This window comes from Portunus trituberculatus, chromosome 36, assembly GCF_017591435.1.
Source record: "Portunus trituberculatus isolate SZX2019 chromosome 36, ASM1759143v1, whole genome shotgun sequence".
Lineage (NCBI taxonomy): Eukaryota > Metazoa > Arthropoda > Malacostraca > Decapoda > Portunidae > Portunus > Portunus trituberculatus.
The window spans coordinates 12583446-12603305 of record NC_059290.1 but is presented as its reverse complement, the minus strand read 5'-3'; the positions used below and the strand labels follow the sequence as shown (position 1 = coordinate 12603305).

The 19860-nt window shown below is 46.2% G+C and overlaps 1 protein-coding gene and 1 long non-coding RNA gene across 3 annotated transcripts; both read left to right on the top strand.

Moving 5' to 3' along the window:
• The first annotated feature begins 1782 nt into the window (after nucleotides 1-1782).
• On the top strand, nucleotides 1783-17650 carry LOC123513748. Of its 2 annotated transcripts, XR_006677443.1 has the most exons (8): nucleotides 1783-4638; nucleotides 4961-6579; nucleotides 6940-7078; nucleotides 7870-7989; nucleotides 8421-8896; nucleotides 9107-11999; nucleotides 13395-13416; nucleotides 16331-17650. XR_006677443.1 is itself a non-coding variant. In XM_045271149.1 (6 exons), exons 1-6 carry the CDS (start codon nucleotides 1876-1878, stop codon nucleotides 10653-10655), a joined length of 6666 nt encoding a protein of 2221 aa, XP_045127084.1. In that variant the 5' UTR covers nucleotides 1783-1875; the 3' UTR covers nucleotides 10656-17650. The 2 variants fall into 2 exon arrangements, 1 of the variants encoding a protein (XP_045127084.1); XM_045271149.1 differs by having other exon boundaries at nucleotides 9107-17650.
• LOC123513749 lies at nucleotides 7086-7707 on the top strand. Its single transcript, XR_006677444.1, has 2 exons — nucleotides 7086-7253; nucleotides 7344-7707. It is a non-coding gene; the product is annotated as an uncharacterized LOC123513749 (long non-coding RNA).
• Nucleotides 17651-19860: the final 2210 nt, after the last annotated feature.

The following is a 19860-nucleotide window of genomic DNA, read 5'->3' as shown; positions in this document are numbered from 1 at the left end:
AAGCAAATACTTGGTTTTGGTGGAGTGAATGTGATGGTTATGATGGTGATTTTATTCCAACTATGCTTGTGTTTGCTGGTGAGCCTGTTGGAATAACTAGTGAATTTCCAGAAGTACAACATGACTGATTATTTTCTGGGCCACTTAGGTAATGATTTAGTGGATCATATAATGGGTGAGACTAACATATCATAGCAAGTGTGTTGAAACCCATGATGTGCTCCCTGCCTCTCATTCATGAGAAGGAATGGCTAAACCAAACAAGAAATGAACTCCTGATGTTCATAGCTTTGAATATGCTTATGTGTCATCCAAAAAAAAGCTGTGAGACATGACTTGGGACGGGCCACACGTTGTGCATGCCAATTTTTGGAAAAGATGTCCTTCTCCGCCTCATCTCTCTCTCTACCTAAATGAAATGCCCAAAAGAGAGAGAGAGAGAGAGAGAGAGAGAGAGAGAGAGATTTAGGTGGTGGTGTCACTTTCTGGGTTATTTCTGCTTGACAGGTTACACTACAGCCAGGGGAGGAAATTTTGATAAGGCGATAACTTTATTCTCAGATGTCTCAGCGAGCTGGAAAGTACATCATTATCAGAATTTCAAAGAAAATTTTTAAATTTTTTTATTATTATTATTTAAACTGTCTTCTGGCATTTTCTAAGTTTGCTATTTTTCCCTGGAGACAGAGATGGAAAATAATTCAATGACCGGATGGTAAGGTTTATATAAGAAAGATCTCACCAAATAAAAAAACTTGTTTAGTTTTTAGAAAACATTATGATGTTTTTTCAATCTTGTTAAATATATTGAAAATCTCTGCCTTTGTGGAGTTTTAAAGTGAAATTATTTTGTTTATTTATTTTTACTTTGTTTTTTTTTTTTGTTATTTATGTGTTTAATTAACTTTTTTTACTTCATTATATTATGTTATATTATATTGACCTTGATCTATTCTTTTTACCTTTATATATATTTGCTAGACCCAAAGGAACACTAACATAGAAGACCTAACCTCACCCCACAGTACCCAACTCCATCATTTAGACCCTGGACTGCCCTGTTTTTCACCCAGCATCCCTCCCCTTCCCTGTGCCTCACCCACAGACCGTCGGGCAAACAAGAAGTTCCCGTCGTCACCAGCAGTAGCGTCAGAGGTAATATATGACGACAATGGCAGGACGGAAATCTTCACCAGCCATGAGAAGAAGCGTTTGAGTAGCTACCCGAGGAGGAGCGATGGGTCCAGACAGCACGGGAGGGAAGGCCCAAGGAGGAAGGACAAGGTGGAGAGAGGCAGGCGGCACCACAGTTCATCCGCGGCCGTTCCTGAGAAGTGGCCCAAGGTGACTCGTAGAACAGACAGCAAGGGCTCGGCGGTGTCAGAGGAGGTGCACTCACACCAACACAAGGGCAAGGAGGTGAGGGGCAGCCAGAAGGTGAGGCGCAATAGACAATCTTCGCCAGAGAGTTCAAGTGGGTCTTCCTCGTCCTCCTCCTGCTCCTGCTCCTCTTCCTCCTCATCCTCTGTTAGCTACAGTCTCAGTGAGGAGGAGAGTGATGTTGTCTCAGTCTCGCCATGTAATGGTAGAGGTGAGTGTTGTTTGTGATGAGATATTGTTCTGCTGTTTGTATAGATGATTTGTGTGTCCTCAAATTGATGGAAATTACATGGTATTACAGAGAGAGAGAGAGAGAGAGAGAGAGATAAATTAAATGGCTACCAAACTTTGCTTTTTAGGGCAAGTGTGAAACATTATTTGTGTATTTATCACTATGGCAGGCAAAGAGAACCGGCGGTGTGGGCCATCCAGCAAGGGCCATGACAGGTCCCCCCCACCAACCCGGGAGTATGGGTGTGACCGGCCCCGTCCAAGATGGGCAGCAAGGTGGCAGGGCACCGCACCAAGCACAGCAGCTCTCAGCACCGGCCGTCTTCGCCCCACCCCAGGGAACCACGGCGCCGGCCTTCCTACCACCACAACATCCGCCGCAGCCCCAAGGGACGGGCGGCAGGCAAGGCCTCGCACCACCGCACGCACCAGAAGCCAGCCAAACCCAAGCCCAGTGAGAGGAAGGAGAAGGAGGCTGCCAAGACTGAGAAACCTGCCAAGGAGGGGGAGAGTGTGGGTGGCACAGCCAAGGGGCAGAACTGGCTCCCCAGAGGCAGCCTGGGGGAGATGCTGCTCAGCAGACCCAAGGTGACCTCCACACACCCAACTTCCACCACCATCCACAGTGCCCCTCGAGTGCCAGTGGAGGGCCTCAGGGCACCTGCCAAGGCCAAGCAGGACAAGGTTGGTGATGTGGTGGACACTAAGCCAGCACTGGCGCCACCACCAACACCAGCACCAACACCGGTGGTAGCAGCAGTGGAGGCGGCCAGGGAGCTGCCTACACTGGACCAGGAGGATGACGAGGAGCTGCAGCTGAGATACATTGCTATCCAGTCCTCCCTCAGGTTGCTGACGGACATGCAGAAAGAAGGCCAGCAGCAGGAGACGGCAAGCGAGGGAGCGTCAGGACTGGCCCCAATAGACAAGGTGGGGCCAGATGTCGCCGTACCCCAGGAGGAGGTGGAGCAGGTCCCACCGTTAGAGAAGGGCACGACACACCCGAAATCCTACACCCCTCCGCTGGGAGCCAAGCAGGAGGTGGCCGAGATGGAGCGCACACTGGGAGAGGTGTTGACTATCCAGAGCACTGACGACATTGTCTCCATCTCCAGCAGCTCATCCTCAGAGATCTGTCTGGAGAACCTGGCCACCAACAAGAGTTACCTGCAGGCAGCTGTTGGGGAGGAGCAGGAGGGTGGTGAGGAGGCAGGTGAGGCCAAGGGTGCCGATGAGGCCAGGAGGAAGGCCAGGGAGCGGCCTGATGTGGATCAGGACCCCGTGGACATGGAGATCTGCGACAGCTCCGGGGAGGATGAGGGCGGGGTTGGCACGGTGGAGGTGGTGCGGGACAGTCCTCTCTCCCCGGAGGTGGACCAGGATGCAGGGCAGGGTGTTGTTGATCCCCCAGCCAAGGGGGAAGGTGCAGCGCAGGGCAGCGAGAGCGTTGGCAGCAGCAACTTCCAAATTCCAGTGGAGTGGGCATACATGGTGCCGCCGCCACCGCCGCCTGACCAGCCAGCCAATGACCTGCAGAACATCAGCAGCTGGTGCTATGACCAGAACATGTACCTGCAGTCCATGCAGGCTGCACCCACTGAAGAACACCACCACCAGCACCAGGTCCACCACCAGCAACAACAACAGCAGCAGCAGCAGCAGCAGCAGCAACAGCAACAGCAACAGCAACACCAGCACCAGCACCAGCAGCAGCAGCAGCAACAGCAGCAGCAGCACAACCAGCCTGACACAGGAGGTGGTGAATGGGTGCCACCACAGCCCCTCACTGCCCCATGGCCGCCACCCTTCATGGATTCCTATGACAACGGCCACCCATCTGGCATGGCGGACAACACTGCTGGAGCAGGTGGCATGGGCCTGCACCCCCACCACCACAACTATGCTCCTCCAGAGGTGGCCCCGGCCCAGGAGGCAGGCGGAGAGCAGAGCAAGGACCTGAGGGACACTCCTGCTGAGCACTACCAGGCCTTCATGTCTGCCGTGCTGCAGCAGCAGAGTCCTAAACCCAAGAGCAGTGCCACATTCACTGAGTGCCCCCAGCGCAATCTGATCATGGTGCCCCTCAGTGGCACCCACCACTCCAAGGCCATCCCTGCTGCCTCTAGGAAGGCCAAAGTGCAGAAGCAGCGTGCCAAGAAGCGCCGCCTCAAGAAGCAGAGAGCCCAGGAGAACCTGCAGCAGGTCACCACCAGCAGCACCCAGGCAGCAGCGGCAGCAGCAGGGGAGGAAGAGGATGAGGAGGACGAGGATTTGCTGAGGGCGCAGCTGCTCATTGACATGTCCAGGAAGAAGGAGCAGCGCATCAACGAGTCCCAAGGTCCACCACCCACCACCACCATCGCCACCACTGCTGCACTGCCGCTGCCCCTCCCCACCCCTGCCAGCAGGGTGGCAGTGGCGGCAGCAGGGAGGGAAGGCTACGAAGGCCGGGCGTCACCCCAGGCATTGCTGCCATCCTCCGAGTCACTCTCCCCAGTGCCACGGAGTCTGAGGATGGTGAAGAGCTTTGCCACTCGGCCCAGGAGTGGTGAGAACAGCCCCACGCACTCCTTCAGAGCAGACCTGCGGCCGGGACTTTCTGACATCGGGGGCTGGGGCCTAGACCCCAAGGGAAGCAAGTTCAATTATCACGGTACGCAGCACGATTTCCCCCACAGGAGTGGCAGTGGCGATGCCCCGAAGGTGAAGTTCCCGCCCATCAAGCCCATCATCATCAGCCTGAGGTCTGACTCTGAGGACTCTGAGGAGGAGGACAACAGCAGCCAGGGCACTTCCTCTCAGGACTCTGGCAGAAAGGAGGCAGAAGCAGAGTGTCTGGCTGGAGAACCCATGAGCCAGAGCATCGACATCCTGCTGAAGAGCATGAGAAATGCCAACCCCGCTGCCAAAGACCACGACACCCCAGCCCACCCGAAGCCAGGCCCCAGCACCACTACCTCCACTCCCACCCCTGCCCGTGCCCCCACAGCCAAGAGACACCAGGAGGTAGCAGACAACACACCACAGGTGAGTGTCCCACCTTGGAGGCCTCCACCTCCTGCACATGTTTTGTTACCTCCATTATCTTCATTTTCTTGTTTGTTTTATCTTTATTCTAGGACTTTAAGTCAAACATTGCATTGCCCCACTCATGAATTACTTTGAAGAAATGCTTCACTGCCAGGTCTGACCCTTTGCTGTGGAGACTGGAGACTTCACTTCTTCAGATCACCATTAATACCTTGTCTGTGTCCCTCCTGCACTGCCTCTCTAGTGAGTGGAGGCTTTTCCTTTGTCTCCTTGCTGAGTGAGTGTGACAACTGATGAGTGTTGGTGTGTTGTGTTGCAGGCAGTGCGTCACCTGAGCCGCCACCAGCAGGAGGTGTACCGCTGGCTGAAGGAGCAGCTGCGCAAGAAGGAGATGCTCAGCGTGCAGCGGAAGAAGATGCAGCAGAGGCCACTCAGAACTAAGCCCTCCAAACCCTTGCTGCCGATGTCACATTCGCTGAGCCCTGACAGCGCCAAGGGCAATGCCAGTCTTAGCTTTGGCGATGATCACGCCTGCTCCGTGTCCCCTGCTAAGGAGGTGCCGGGTGAGGCGGGCAGTGAGGGCATGCCTTCCTCTGCCAGGGCAGTGACCTGGAAGAACATGGGTCTGCTGCAGATACAGGTGTCCAATGAAGGTGCCCTGGACATGTCCACCGAGAGTGAGGACAGCTGCAGGGGCCAGCAGGCACAGCAGAGCCAGGCTGTGGAGGGCTACTCCTCTCTTGATGCCTCAGCCACGGAGGACGAGGACGAGGAGACCCTAAGGAGGATGGCACTGCTCACCCAGAAGAAGAAGATGGAGGGCAGTGCTGTGGAGGGTCAGCAGCAGAGGGTGGTCATCGAGGAGAAGAAGGCAGAGGAGAGTGGGAATACTGTGGAGTCTGAGGTGACGGAGGTAGAGGACGCGCCGACAGACACACTGGAGGAGCACCCGGAGGACGGCTTGAAGGGAGAGTGGATGGTGCTGGACGAGGTGCGGGAAGAGGAACTGTGCATCAGGAGCGAGCTGTCCGAGAATGAGATGGATGAGTGTGGAGAAGGTGATGACACCAGCGATGTCACAGAGTCCATCAGTAGGTCACCAGAGAGGCTTGCATCCCAGAGTGTGGAGGGCAGGCAGGATACACCCAAGGAGGAGCAGCAGACACTCAGTAAGAATACCGAGTCGAAAATTAGTGAAGGTGATGCATCGACGAATGACACAACCACAGATTCACACCAAGCAGCACCACTGGACCCTGAAGGTGGCAGCAGCAGCAGTGTGGCACGGGAGGAAGCCAGGGACCAGCCGGCAGTGAAGACAGACTCCAAGCAGACAGCAGAGGCCAGCTGTGACGGGGAGAAGATTGAGGAAGTGATCAGGAGGATAGAGAGCAAGACCAGAGTAGTGCGAGAGAAGGCCGGGAGTGAAGACCCTTCTCTGGAGCCAAAGAAGAGCAGCATATCTACTCAGGGCGGTGGCAAGGTGAACAGTACCAGCTCTGCCCCGGCCCAGGAAAGGAAGGTGGTAGAAGTGCCAGACAAGGAGGGAAGCAGAATCAAGGCTAATGAAGGGGACATGAAGCAGACAGGTACACCACACCCTGTCACTGAGGGAACCATCTCTCAGCTAGTCAAACCCTCCACTGCTACAGCAAGCACAACAAGTTCCTCTGTAGACACACACAAGGTTGCTGCAAAGACTACAGAGAGGAAAGAAGGCAAGGCAGTGTCCGAGCGCATAGTGGTGATTCCCGATGCCTCAGCACTGGCCAGGAGGAAGGTGAAGGTAGTGAGGACAGCCGTTGCAGACACACAAGTTGAGGCAGTGAAGATGTCCTCAGTCGTCCCCGGTGTGACGGCCGTGACCAACGGAACTATGGTGGCACCTCAGGAGGCAGAGAAGTTGAAGAGAGTGGAGAAAGATTACAGGGAAAAGAAGTGAGTTTGGGTGTGTGTGTTTGTGTGGTTGTGTGGTTACAAAGAGTACATGGAAAGAAAAGTGAGTAGAGTGCTAAATGTGTGTAAATATATATTTGTCTTTGCCTATATGTATCAATTTTTGCATTTATGTGATAGCAAAATCAAATAGAAAGTAGCATAAGTGTCTATATACATGTAACAAGCAACCAAACACACACTCTACAAACATGACAGATGAACAGTCACATCAACACCCCATACACCACAGACTCACCCATACCACACCCATTCATACCACATATCCACCCATACCACACCTATACCATTCAATAGACATCCCCATTCTTACCCATCCACACCACCCCTCCCTTGGTGCAGGAGCATGATGAACAAGCTGAAGATGCAGCTGGCTGACCTACTGAAGGAGGTGAAAGAGGAGCAGAGACAGAGGGAGGAGCTGAAGCGGACTGTTGGAGAGCTGAGGGCCAAACTGAAAGACATGGAGATGCAGCTGGAGGCATGAGTTCAATCCTTTCTCATGTGTTTCACTCCTTTAGTGTGTGTGTGTGTGTATATGTGTATGTGTAGGTGATGCTTTTGTCCACAAAATAATTATTTAAAGATGTTTTCTTTTTCTTTTTTTGTGCTTTGAATTTTTTGTTAATGTGTGTGTGTGTGTGTGTGTGTGTGTGGTTTAGGTGATGCTTGTGTCCAGGTGATTACTTAAGGGGAGTATTTGACTATTTGAAAGTGTTTTTTCCTTGTATCTTAGGTTCTCTTAGTGTGTGTGTGTGTGTGTGTAGGTTGGGTTGGTGAGGCTCCTGTCCAGGTAACATTTCCAAGGAATATTTAGACATGATTTCTCTTTGTCAACAAGGTAAGTGTATTATTTGTGAACTAGTTGAGTAAGGAATTATCACAGGGTATCATCTTGTACTTAGATTAAGGAAATTGTCTTGTGAGAGGTAGGGGTGTTTGTGTCAGGGAGAAGGGGGAGGAAGTTGAAAGACAGATAGAGGATAGAGCAAAGAATGTGTGATGTGTGGAGGAGGAAGAGAAGAAATTGAAAGATAGGTAGAGGATAGAGCAAAGAATGTGTGATGTCTGTGTAGGAAGAAGAGAAAGAAATGAAAAAGACATGTAGGAGTTAGAGGAAAGAATGTGTGATGTGATGTCTGTTGGAGGAAAAAGTTGTGAGGCACGTAGCATAAAGCAAGGAAAGATCATTGTTAGTGTGGGAGGAGGATGTGTATCATTTGCTTCAGGAAGGAGGTGGAGGAGGAGGTTTAAAGGGCGGTCTTCCCTCAGAGCAAGTCCAGCGGAATGCATAGCAAGATTGAGGTAATTCGGCGGCTCCAGCAGCAGAGGGACAAGGATCAGCAGGCACTAACACTCCTGGAGCATCAAGGAGAGCGGATCGGCAAGCGGGTATGTCCCTGTTGCACCTTCATGGTCATCCTCAGAGCTTCCACCACCTCTTGTCTTTGGTGGTCCCCTCACTCCTACATCCCCCCTCTTTTTTTTTTTTTTTTTTTTTTTTTTCCTTTTTATGTAATGGGAAATCTGGCCAAGGGCAACAAAAATGACTAAATAGAAAAGCCGTCTTTGATGCCAGTCCCCGGACAGATCCAAGAGTTGGATAAATGTTTTGAAACCTCCCTCTTTATTGAGCACAGGTCCTAGGAAGATGAAAATACAGAATCAGGCAGGGAATTCCAGAGTGTACCAGAGAAAGGGATGAATAAATGAGTGTATTGTTTAATTCTTGCATTAGAGAGTTGGACAGAATAGGGGTGAGAGGAAGAAAGCCTGTGGTGCCTCACTGTTATTTAGTCCCTCACCAGTGGTTCTCCCCACAGGTTTATGGCAATGGCTACACTTTCCCCAAGGTCCTCCCCTCCTCCCCGAACTCTAAGACCAAGGATGCACACATCACCAAGTCCCTGGCGAGTAGTATTGCTGCCATTCAGCAGCAGATGCGTAACCTCACCAAGAGGAAGAACAACCTGGTGTCTGGAGTTACCAAAGGAGGAGGAGAGACTAGAGTGGTGAGGGCATTGGCCCTAGAACCCAAGAAGGAGTCTGCCACAGGGAATAACAAACCTGAGAAAGCCCTCCTCCAGGTGTCCCAGGGGAAGGCACCACCAGACCCTGCAGGGAAGCCACAGGGGAAGGTTGCTGCCACTGTGGTGAAGAGAAAATTTATCTCCAGTAGTGTGGTGGGCAGTGCCAAGGTTGCCAAGGTGGAAGTGCCAATGGAAAGCAGTGCCATTCAAGAGAAGAGAGTGACTGGAGTGCCGTCAGTGCCCACCAAAGCAAAAGGGAAGAAAATAGTGTAAGTCTTGCATTTTGTGTTGTCTGTTTATATTTACACTGATCATATTGATATGCTAAATATTCCTTTTGAGTGGCTTTCTCTGTCAGACAAGGGAAACAAGTAAGCAGTTAGGCAAACACTTACTGACTTATTGATTTACTCTCATTTATTTACTCATCACAACCTAAATCTCCAGCGAGCAATCTCTTTTCACGCACCACAACACAGGGAGAAAAAACTTGACGAGATGAAGGCGCTGTGTCCTCACGATTTACTGGGTCGCTGCAATGATTCAGCTTGCCAGTACCAGCACCTTCCCTCCGCCAGACCCTCCCTGCCGCCCACCACCACCAAGGAAACCGTGCCGGGGACTGACCCTGCTGCTGCCTCCACTATAAAGAGAGCGAGTGGTGGAAAGACAGGTGCTGGGGTGAAGATAGTGCCAGCTAGGGGGAGTGACAGTAAAGGTGCTGCAGGTAGGACAGTGGGAGTGACCAAGGCGACAAAAATGGTGACAAAAGCAGTGGTGTGTGAGTCTAGCATTCCACAGGTGACTGGGGCGAGTGTGGCGGGACCAGACCAGACTAGCAAGGTTCCTGTGACAGAGACTCATAGCACACACCAGCAGACCAACACACTGACAGCCACAGACCCACACACACCCACCACACTCCACACTGACACTCAAACAAACACAACTGCAAACACACTCACCACAGACCACACTATCACACAAACACCAACCACACACCAGGAAACCAAAACACACACTACTACAGAAACACACACACCACAAGAGACAGAAGAAACACTCACCACGACACACTCACACCAGCTGACAGAAGCACAAGACAGCAGGGAGCTAGTCACAACACAGAATGACACTGCCACACCCACAGCCATGGAGGAGGAAACAGAATCGCAAACCGAGGCTCACAATGGGACAAAAGACAGTGAAGGAGCCTCAGAACAACAGGACAAGAATGAGACACAGACTCCAACGCCCTCCACAGCACCACAGGGGAGTGAAATGCAGGAAACACACACTGAAGAGATTGGGAAAGACGTGCCTCTTCAAAACGAGGCGGCTATCAAGGAGACGCTACCTAACCCAGAGACTCGGAATATGACTTCCCTGGAAATTGAGATAGAGAAACCAGGGCAGACAGATACTCCTGCTGGGAAAGGTACAGAAACACAGGGATTGGTAGACAGTGCTGGAGGGGAAATGACAACAGATGACAAATTATCCTCCACAACTCTAACTGCATTGGAGGTCGAGACAGAGAAACCAGTGCAGGCAGATACTCCCCCAGACTGCAGGGAAGTAGATACAGAAACACAAGGGGTACTAGACATTGCTGAAGGGGAATTGAAAGTACCAGAGGAAGATGGACTATCAACCTCCACCGCCACTGAAGACAAATCCTCAGCCACCACACCGGGAATGCCTAAAAAGCCCTTAAAGAAAACCAGGTCACGCGTCACCAGGAGTCGGGCCGTGACCAAGAGTAATGCAGAAGACATGGTACCCAGTGACTCACTGGACACAAGCCTGGAGGAGCAGGCTGTGGAGAACATGGAGGAGGCGTCTACTGATAACCAGGACACCAGAGTCACGAGGAAGTCCTTGAGAGTGAAGGCAAAGACATCTCCCAAGTGTCGCATCTCCCTCAATGCCACAAGAGCGTCCCCGAGGAGTAACAAGAAGCGGAAATCTGACAATGTAGAGAGCCCATTGAGAAACACAAAGAGGAGGACGTCAACAAGGCTATAACAAGACACTAGGCATAATGCAAACTGGTGCAGCACTAATACAGAAATTGTTGCCATAATATCAAGGATTCTCGCCTGATAATTGTGATAATGTGCGTATGTGTGCGTGTGTGTTTGTGTGCGTGTGTCAGTCTTTTGGTGAGGCAGTGACGGACTCAGTGGTTGTTAGGGAGTTTATCAAGATGGTAAACTGAATGTGGGTTTTGTTTAACATACGAGGGAACATAGCAGTGTGTGGTGTGTGTCTGGAGTAGTGGAGCTTGGTATCCATGACCTTGTAGATAAGAAGTACAAGTGTGATAGTTTGTGGTAACCAGAGGAGAGGGCCCAGAAAACCTCACATTTATACAATGGATGTATTATGTATGTCTTGAGAGTTGTGATGGAGGGCCTGGAGGAGGGACGGGCCTTGCTGTGGGAGAGACACTTCACAGGAGACAGATGCCCTTAAGCAGACACCTTGACCTTACTCAAGTACCTGGTGTGTGGCACAGGGGAGGAGTGCTTGGCAGGTGTGGCACAGGGACAAGTGAGGGACAGACATGAGAGGTGCCAGCTGGGACGCCTGCAGTGCCACAACATCCTCACATGTTTGGCGGTCTTTAGTTTGCCGTAAATACTCAGCTCCAGTGAGAGCAATACATTGGTCAGAGTCTGTGAGGCTCTCCCTGAAATGCAATGGAAGGCAACATTAATCAGTCTGAAATGTTGACAGAAGCAGAGACTAGTCTGAAATGTTGACAAAAGCAGCAAATATCAGTCTGTAATGAAACAAGCATGTCTGAAATATGAACAGAAGCAACAATAATGAGTCAGAGATGTGGATAAGCAAGGAGGATCAGTCTGAAGTGCAAACAGAAGAGACTAGAGGTGTGTCTTCAGGAAGCTGCAGGAGGAAGGGAGCAGTGAAGCAGTGTTGCCGGCGTGAAGGGGAGCCTCTTGGTGTCAGGGAGCCAGTCAGAGTGGCGAAGTGACAATCTCAGGGCATAGTTGTATTTAAGCATTTGATCACTACTTATCTGTGTGTCTTGAGTAGACTCTTTTTTTACTCTATTTTCCCTTCCTGGTAGAGTAACAACAGTATACAAGTTTGCTATGTAAGATATGTGCAGTATTGAGGCCATTGCCGAGGTGCCATCATGTGCTATATTGCCACTACCTGACGTACTTATCAGTATACCACTTGACATACGTATAGTTTGGCATATCATACTTTATCATGTACACTGCCTTTTTGATATCCCCCCTAGTGTTTCTATGCCATCAATAACTTTTTAGTTTGGAGTTTTCAGCACGTCTGGGTTGGCCGCTCCACCTCCACTCGTCCAGCCGCCCTCCACCTGAGGTAAAGTGACATCCGCCTTCGCACTGTTGTTCACCAGGGGTCCTTGGTGTAGTGGTGCTGTGGCCTAAGTATTGTGCACTTGTCATGTCCAGTCACCTGTGTACTTTGGTGGTATTCAGTAAGTAATAATCTCATAGCCACATTTCCACCCACACCTGAGTTACTGTGGCCACCTTCAGTAACTTGTCATGTTTAGTCATGTTTAGTCATCTGGGAGCTTCACTCTAGTGTTCATTGACTAAAAGTCTCAGCCTAAATGCTTTGGGTACCTTGATAAATAAATAATAATAGTAATTTTTGGTTTCAAAATGAGATTTAATAGTCAAATTCAATTTCTGAAAAGCAGTGTAAATTTTGAGCACAACATGTGAGTTTTTTTGTAATATTTTGAGTTGTGTTCATATAATTTATAATGTAACTTAGTGTGTGCCTTTTGATTGGAGCTATTGATAATATGATTTTGTATCAGTGCAATCTAATATTGTGAATGTTTTATCATTTATTATATTGTAATTTGCTGAGAGAAATATCTCGGTGGATGCAAATGTGTGTCTTTATCAGTTATTTCACTATTTGACAAAACTTAAACTTAATGACAAAGGAATGTGAACTTAGTAGTGCCACAGTGCCACACATCAAAACTTAATGACAAAGGAATGTGAACTCGGTAGTGCCACAGTGCCACGCACCAAGGACTGACCTGAACTGCTTGTCATTAATGCATATGATGATTTATACCAGAATACATGCTAGTTTTGATATCAGACAAGCCACAGACTCACTTGCCTTGTTACCGGTTCCTAAGTTTTGTTCAGCACAGATTAACACTATAGATGTGTGTCTTTATTTCCTCTGTTTCTCAGTTTGAAGGTTTAGAATGTTTTTTTCACTGTGTTTTGAGTCTTTTTCTCACATGAACTGGTTAGATGACAGTTTGATATTAATCTTTTTTGTATTTTTTTATCTATATTTGATTGAAAGTAGCATTACTTGTCAGCATAATAATTTTTCCACTTTTCATTATCATAATCTTATTGAAACTAGAATAATTTGTCAGTTTGAAATATTTTTTTCACGTTTCCTTATCCAAATTTGGTTGAAACTGGCGTCTTTCATGTCACGGAGAGTTTGATTAGTTATGTGTGGCTTTAGATGTGAGGTGCAGCATATTAGCAAGATGGTGCCAGGTAGCCAGTGTTGTAGCAGCCTTGTGACTCACTCTGGTGTTCCTTCCCTCGTGAAACTGTCAGGAAATGATCAATAGGTATACCAATTTTTACTCTGCTCATTGCTTAGCCCAAAACTTGCCTGAATTTATGTAGAAACTAATGATTTGGATTTATTTTCCTAATTGTAAAGTAGATAAACATTAGGTTTTTTATTTTTTTCTTTCAGGAAGTAAACCTACACATGACAGGTTAGTGAAAGTGATAACCTACCATTGTTTTGAGTAAGTTTTTTCAGGGAGTCTAGTGTGTATGGTAACTTGTATGGTAACTTGCATGCCTCACCAGTACATCTGTATGGTAGGGAGTCTGTCAGCATTAGGGAATCTCTGAGATGCATGTGTGTGTGTGGGAGACTTGCCGGAGCACACGAGGACCAGCCTTGCATCTTGGATTAGGTCAGGTTAGGTTAGGTTAGGTTAGGATATGATATGCTAGTGAGCTGTGTTAACCTGCCTAACCCAATCTAATCTAGCCACTCAATATAGACCAACAGTGGGAAAGTATAGGAGAGATTAAGATTAAGTCAGGTTAAGGTTAGTTTTAGGTTAGGTTAGATGACATTATGATGACCTATACTTATCTAACCCAGCTATTTGACAATCTTTAGGGTGAAAGAGAATTAGTTAGGTTAGGACAGTGGTTCTCAACCTGGGGGCCATGGTGAACTGTTGCCAATCATATATTTCCAGTTAATTTTGGAAATCTGAATGAAAAAAATTGCGCAAGTTTGTTCTGGCAGAAGAAAATGTTCTTTTAATTGATTAATTTGGTAAAAAAGTTACACAATGTTGTAACTTATTTATGTATATGTGTGAATATGTGTGTGAAATTGTAATAGTTTGCGCAATGTTGGGATGGGATTTGGGAGAAATGTGAAGGGGTGCCACATGAATGTTAAGAATTCATGAAGGGGAGAATGGAGACAAAGTTTGAGAACCACTAGGTTAGAGTGTATCATGGTGAGCTGTATCAACCTAACCTAACCCAGTTACTCGAATTGATTAGGTTAGGTTGGATAAGTTCTGTAAAAAGATGTATTAACCTAACCCAACCTTACTTATCCTAGTTCAATCATCAGTTCTAACCATGGTAGGTTCAGGTAGGTTTGGATGAAATACACAGCTAATAAGAATAATTGTAACCAATCTGACCTCACCAAGACATCCAAGGTGTATTTAGGAAAGGTTACACCACACGCCTACCCTAACATGCATTGAACCTAACCTAACCTAACCTTACCACAGAAGAAGCAGGGGTGTCTGGTCTTCATGTGAGTGCAGGTTGGCTCCCTTCAGATACTCAAGTGCAGTTTTGAAATATATAGCTCAGTAAACACTCAAACTTTGATTTCTCATTCCAGGTACTTACGCTCAGTTTAGTTGGTATGCGTGAGTGTGTACGTTTGTGTTGTGAGTGTGAGTCAGTGAGTGAGTGAGTGAAGGTTGTATCTCTAGAAGGGGACGGGAAGTAATTTTTGTGAGTAGTAGTAGCTTTGTGAATGAATCTTTTGAAGGTGAGTGGATAATGTTATGCTTAATATGCTTTACTCATTACTCATTTCTCATTACTTATTACTTAAAACATAAGTGAGGATGTACTATGAGCATAATGGATATTGTGTTTTGGAAGTCACTAGAGGTGTTGCTATCATTCCATACACACAGCAGTGAGTTCCTAATTTACAATATAGTGACAGTTTTCCAATACCCTCCTTTCACCAGTACAACAGTATATTTCAAAGTCAAATGCAGGAAAGTGGGGTAACCTTAGGAAACATTGACAGATGAGAGATGGACATTTTATTACAAGAATCTGTCACACATACTTGACGGGACTCTTTACAGCTTCCATTACTGTCTTGTTATAGCACCACATGACCTCAGATATCTGGCGCTTCTCTTCTCCATTAACTGAACTTACCGTCTTCTTATGATGCTTCTCAGTATGGTGTAGTGAATTGTAGTGACAGGAGATTCGGGTTGACTTAGGCACAATTACACAGGCCATAATGGTAAGGAAGTGGTCTCATATACAGCTTATTCAGTTTATCTGTCAATCTTCATGTCAGTGTTCCCGTGATGTGAAGTAGGGTATCAATAGCACAGGAATATATCCTTTTGGCAAACGCTTGGACTTGGACCTGCTCGGGGACTGGCATCTAAGTAGGCCTTTTTTGTTTATTCATATTTGTTGTCCTTGGCCAGATTTAATTTTTGGGAGAATACAAGTGAATAATGATGAAATTTACATTGTAACTTGGGACCTCACTGTGTATTACTAAGTCAATTTTGTTTATCATCATTATCACCATCATCATCTACATCACTGTTATTATTTAGATACAAGAAATGTACTTAAATAATGCATAGTTACACAACGATCATCATTATTACTATTATTTATTATTACTATTACTATTTTGTTTCTTGTGAGTGATGTGAGGTAATGTATTTTGAGGATTCCATGCTTGGGGAGAGAGAGAGAGAATGCATGGTTGTGTTATTGCAAAAGATAAGCTCAATTTTTTACTATTCATTTACAATTTGATTCTTGGATAGCAGTGAGATGCAGGCCTGTGTTCTGAAATGCTTTGCTCTCTCGCCATGACTGTTTTCAAAGGCCACAGAGATGACTAGCCAGGTACTCACTATGGTTTCTCATTAATACTTAAGAAATCTCATTAATGTGTCAACAAAACTGTTAAAACACGCATGAAAATCTATGCAACTTCAACAAGAGCCTGTCAATATGTCAAGAAACTATAAAAAACACCCTTCAAAGTATGTAACATCAACTAGAATCTGTTAACCCTTCAGTAAATCATAACAGACACCCTTAATACCCACATAACTTCAACTAGAGCCTTGAAAGTAGTGAAGGTGTGGCGTGGAAGTGTGTCAGAATGCAGACCTTAAGGACATGCATAGGTCATCTTTTTAAAACACCATAATTTTTTTTCCTATACAAGCTTTTGGTGTCATGATAAGATTGCATTATTTAGTTAAGGAGCTGTGAGTGAGTGTGAGAGTGAGGTGCAGTGGTGGTGTGGTGGTGTGTTGTAGTGGTGGGCAGTGTGTGATATGCTGAACTTGGCTATTACAGGTGGAGGAAGAGCTGGGCAGGTGAGGGTGACAGTGAGGCCAGGATGGGTACAGAACAGGTGGTGTCTGACGCAGTGTGTTCCGCTGTCTCTCTCTCACTCTCTCTGTTTGGGTATGGTTCACACAGCACACACACACACACACACACACACACACACACACACACACACACACACACACACACACACACACACACACACACACACGCACACACACACTATTTTTTTGGTCACGTTTGGGTGTTTTGATATCTTGTTTTTGGTCTAATTTATTAATATTTCTGTATGTTTGCTAGAGATTGCAGTGTTTTTTGTGATTTTGTTAATTTATCTGCACTGCTATTAATACGTTCTGGGAGTTTTGTTTAATTTCATTTGTTATATATTTTTTTATGTATTGTAAAAAAGTGGGATATTTACTATGGTTTATTATTATTATTATTATTATTATTATTATTATTATTATTATTATTATTATTTTTATTATTATTTTTATTATTATTATTGTTATTATTAATATTGTTACCACTGGTTATTATTGTGAATGGGACAGCCAAAGTCTAAAACATAAGATTAAATACTTTTTCCTGAATATTTACACTTAACAAGACAATATTGGCCATGACTTTGTAACCAGTCAATGTTCCTTAGCCTTTAGTTCACTGTAGCCCATATAGCTTTCTCTCTCCGCACTGCTTATAGATTGACACAGGATGTCCTTTATTTTCCTCCTAAACTTGTTATTTTTCTACTCAGTCATCCCAGTGAGCAGTATTGAGGAGTGTGAATGGTAAACCTCTCAAGGAACACCCCACCTCCACCCTCCTTAGTCCCTTCCTAGCCTGCCCCTGCACCTCCCCACTCCCCAGTGATTAGTGCACTAGCCAGCTGCTGTGGTGTGGTGCGGCACAACTCTACTTCAGGCTAACAGTGGCAGCAGGACTAGGGAGCAGTGCGGTTTGGTGTGGCTAGGCTTGCCAGCACGGCGGAGGAGGCCCTCATGCATGTATGACTGCCGGACTGCCACAGCATCTTCCCGGATCCCTGCCTCCTTTCCATCCTGGCCCAAGGGACGTTCCTGGCCATGGGCGGCCAGTGGAGTAATTGTTTGGAGATGTCGTCAAGGGGTAAAGCTAGAGAGTGGGGTCGGTGGTGGTCAGCTGGTCATTATGTTCGCCTGTGTCCTTCATTGTCACTTCTGCTGTAAGTACAGTCATGGCACAAATGCTCACACTTGTGCATGATTGGCTGTGATTTTGTACATATATGTAAGTGTACATAACCTGTTACAGTTCAAATACAAATAAATTTACATGAAGGAATCTGGTCTTTGTATTTTTCCACTTGTTTGTGTGAATGAAAGAAGGGTATGAGGATGTACTGAAGGAAGGAAGGAAGGAAGAAAGGAATGTGATGGATGCTACAGAAGACTAAGAAGAAAAGACCAAAAGTAAGAATGACAGGCAGGAATTATATGAATGAATGGAGGATTTGTGGATGCAATGAATAAATGAAGAAAAGGAGATGATGAGAGTAAGAAAAGACAAAGCACAAAAGGCACAATGAACTGGCCCAATAACTGAACCACTAAGGAATTTCTAATTAAGAGACACACCCAAGTTTTGTATGACTGAGCTGAGAGGTAATTTTGTGGATCAACAGAAGAAAATAAAATGGTGAGACCAAAAAAAGAAAATAACAACTAAGATAAGAAAACCAAATTAAGAATGACTTTTTTTTTTTTTTTTTTTTTTTTGCACGGAGATGGAGCAAGGAGGCCATACCAGGAACGAGAATACTTTGGTCCTGACAGAAGAGGAGCATTTGGGACAGCCTTCACCTCGGGGCCTCGTGAAGGATTGAAGGAGTGAAGGACGGGCACTCAGGCTGTCCCAGAGACTTAGGCAATGTCCTGTCTAGTCATGGCGTTGGCTAACAGGAAGAAGTGCAATAAGTGCTGAGAGAGAGAGAGAGAGAGAGAGAGAGAGAGAGATAGTTATTTGAGGTTGCATGGGTGAGGAAACAGCAAGATCCAGGATTAAGAAAGATGTCAAAGCAAGAAACCCAAAGTGAGGCAAGTAGATATGAGTTAGAAAAGAAAAACGATTTAAAAATTGAGCATAGTAAGAATCCAAGAGAGAAAGCAATTTGATTATTATGTAATTAAAATGAAAACCTCGTGTGATATTGAACGTTGTGGTTAAGAAATGGTGAGATATCAGTGTGACGCATAGATAAGTTGAATATATGAAGAGAGGAATATGTGATGAGAAAATAGAATATAGAGAGAGTTAAAAGAAAAGTAAATAAATAAAGAAGGAAACACGAGAAAAAAAAGAAAATTTGTAGCCTAATCTTGATAGAAAACAAGTGAAAACATAAAGCATTATAAACTTGAGAGAGAGAGAGAGAGAGAGAGAGAGAGAGAGAGAGAGAGAGAATGAGAAATGAATGAATGGAAAGAATAAAGAACGGAAAGATTAATAATAATAATAATAATAATTAATTAAAAAAAGAAAGGAAAGTAGAACATGTAATCTTGATAAAAAAAAAAAGGGAAGAAATCATACAAGATTGAAATCTAAAGAGAGATATGAGGAGCGAATGAGTGGGGGAAAAAAAGAAAGAGCTAAGTAAAGATAGCACCGTTGGAAACTCGTAGAGGAAACAGCTGATGGTTGTGTGCGTTCGTGTTTACAGTTTACACGTGGTGAGTGAGACCATGCTGGAGTGACACGTGGTGTGTGACATGATTGACAGCACGTGATGGATGTTGAGTGTTCCAGTGAAAGTAACAGTAAGAAGCGACAATGGAAGAAGAAGAAGAAGAAGAAGAAAGCAAAGAAACTAAAGAAAATGTGTCGTTATGGAGTAAAAATATTGCTGAATGAAAAGAAGAAAAACGAAATAAAAAAAAAGAAGAAACTCTATAATACTGACAAGGAAAACAATATGGTGGAACAAACGGGAGAAACAGCAACAAATCTCTTGGCCCTAATGATATGGTTTCAGAAGGTAAGCCAATGGTATTATCTTCTCTCCTCCTCCTCCTCCTCCTTCTTCTTTTTAGGGTGAGTACGTGACTCTGCACTATAGGAGGAGGGAGGGGAGGAGCTGGGGGTCGTGGGAGGAAAAGGGAGAGGGAGAGAGGGGGAGAAGGGGAGAGAGATCTGTCTAGACGTGGTAGGGGACAGGAGGGAGGGGGTGCAGGGTCATAGGGGTTAGAGGAAGGAGGGAGGTGAGAGGTGGTGGGGTGTGGAGGGTGGGGGAGGGATGGGAGATTGGGAGAGGTATTGGAGCAGTTTATAAATTCCAAGAAACTAAAATGCTAAGGATATGTAATGGTTAAGGAGTGTGGGACGAGGAGGAGGAGGAGGAGGAGGAGAAGGAGGAAGAGGAAGAGGAAGAGGAAGAGGAAGAGCAAGAGTAAGAAGAAAAAGCGGAGGAGAAGGAGGAAAAAAAAAAAGATGAATGATATAAACAGCAAAAAAAAAAAAAAAGGAGAGGAATAAGAAGGAAAAAAAAAAACATC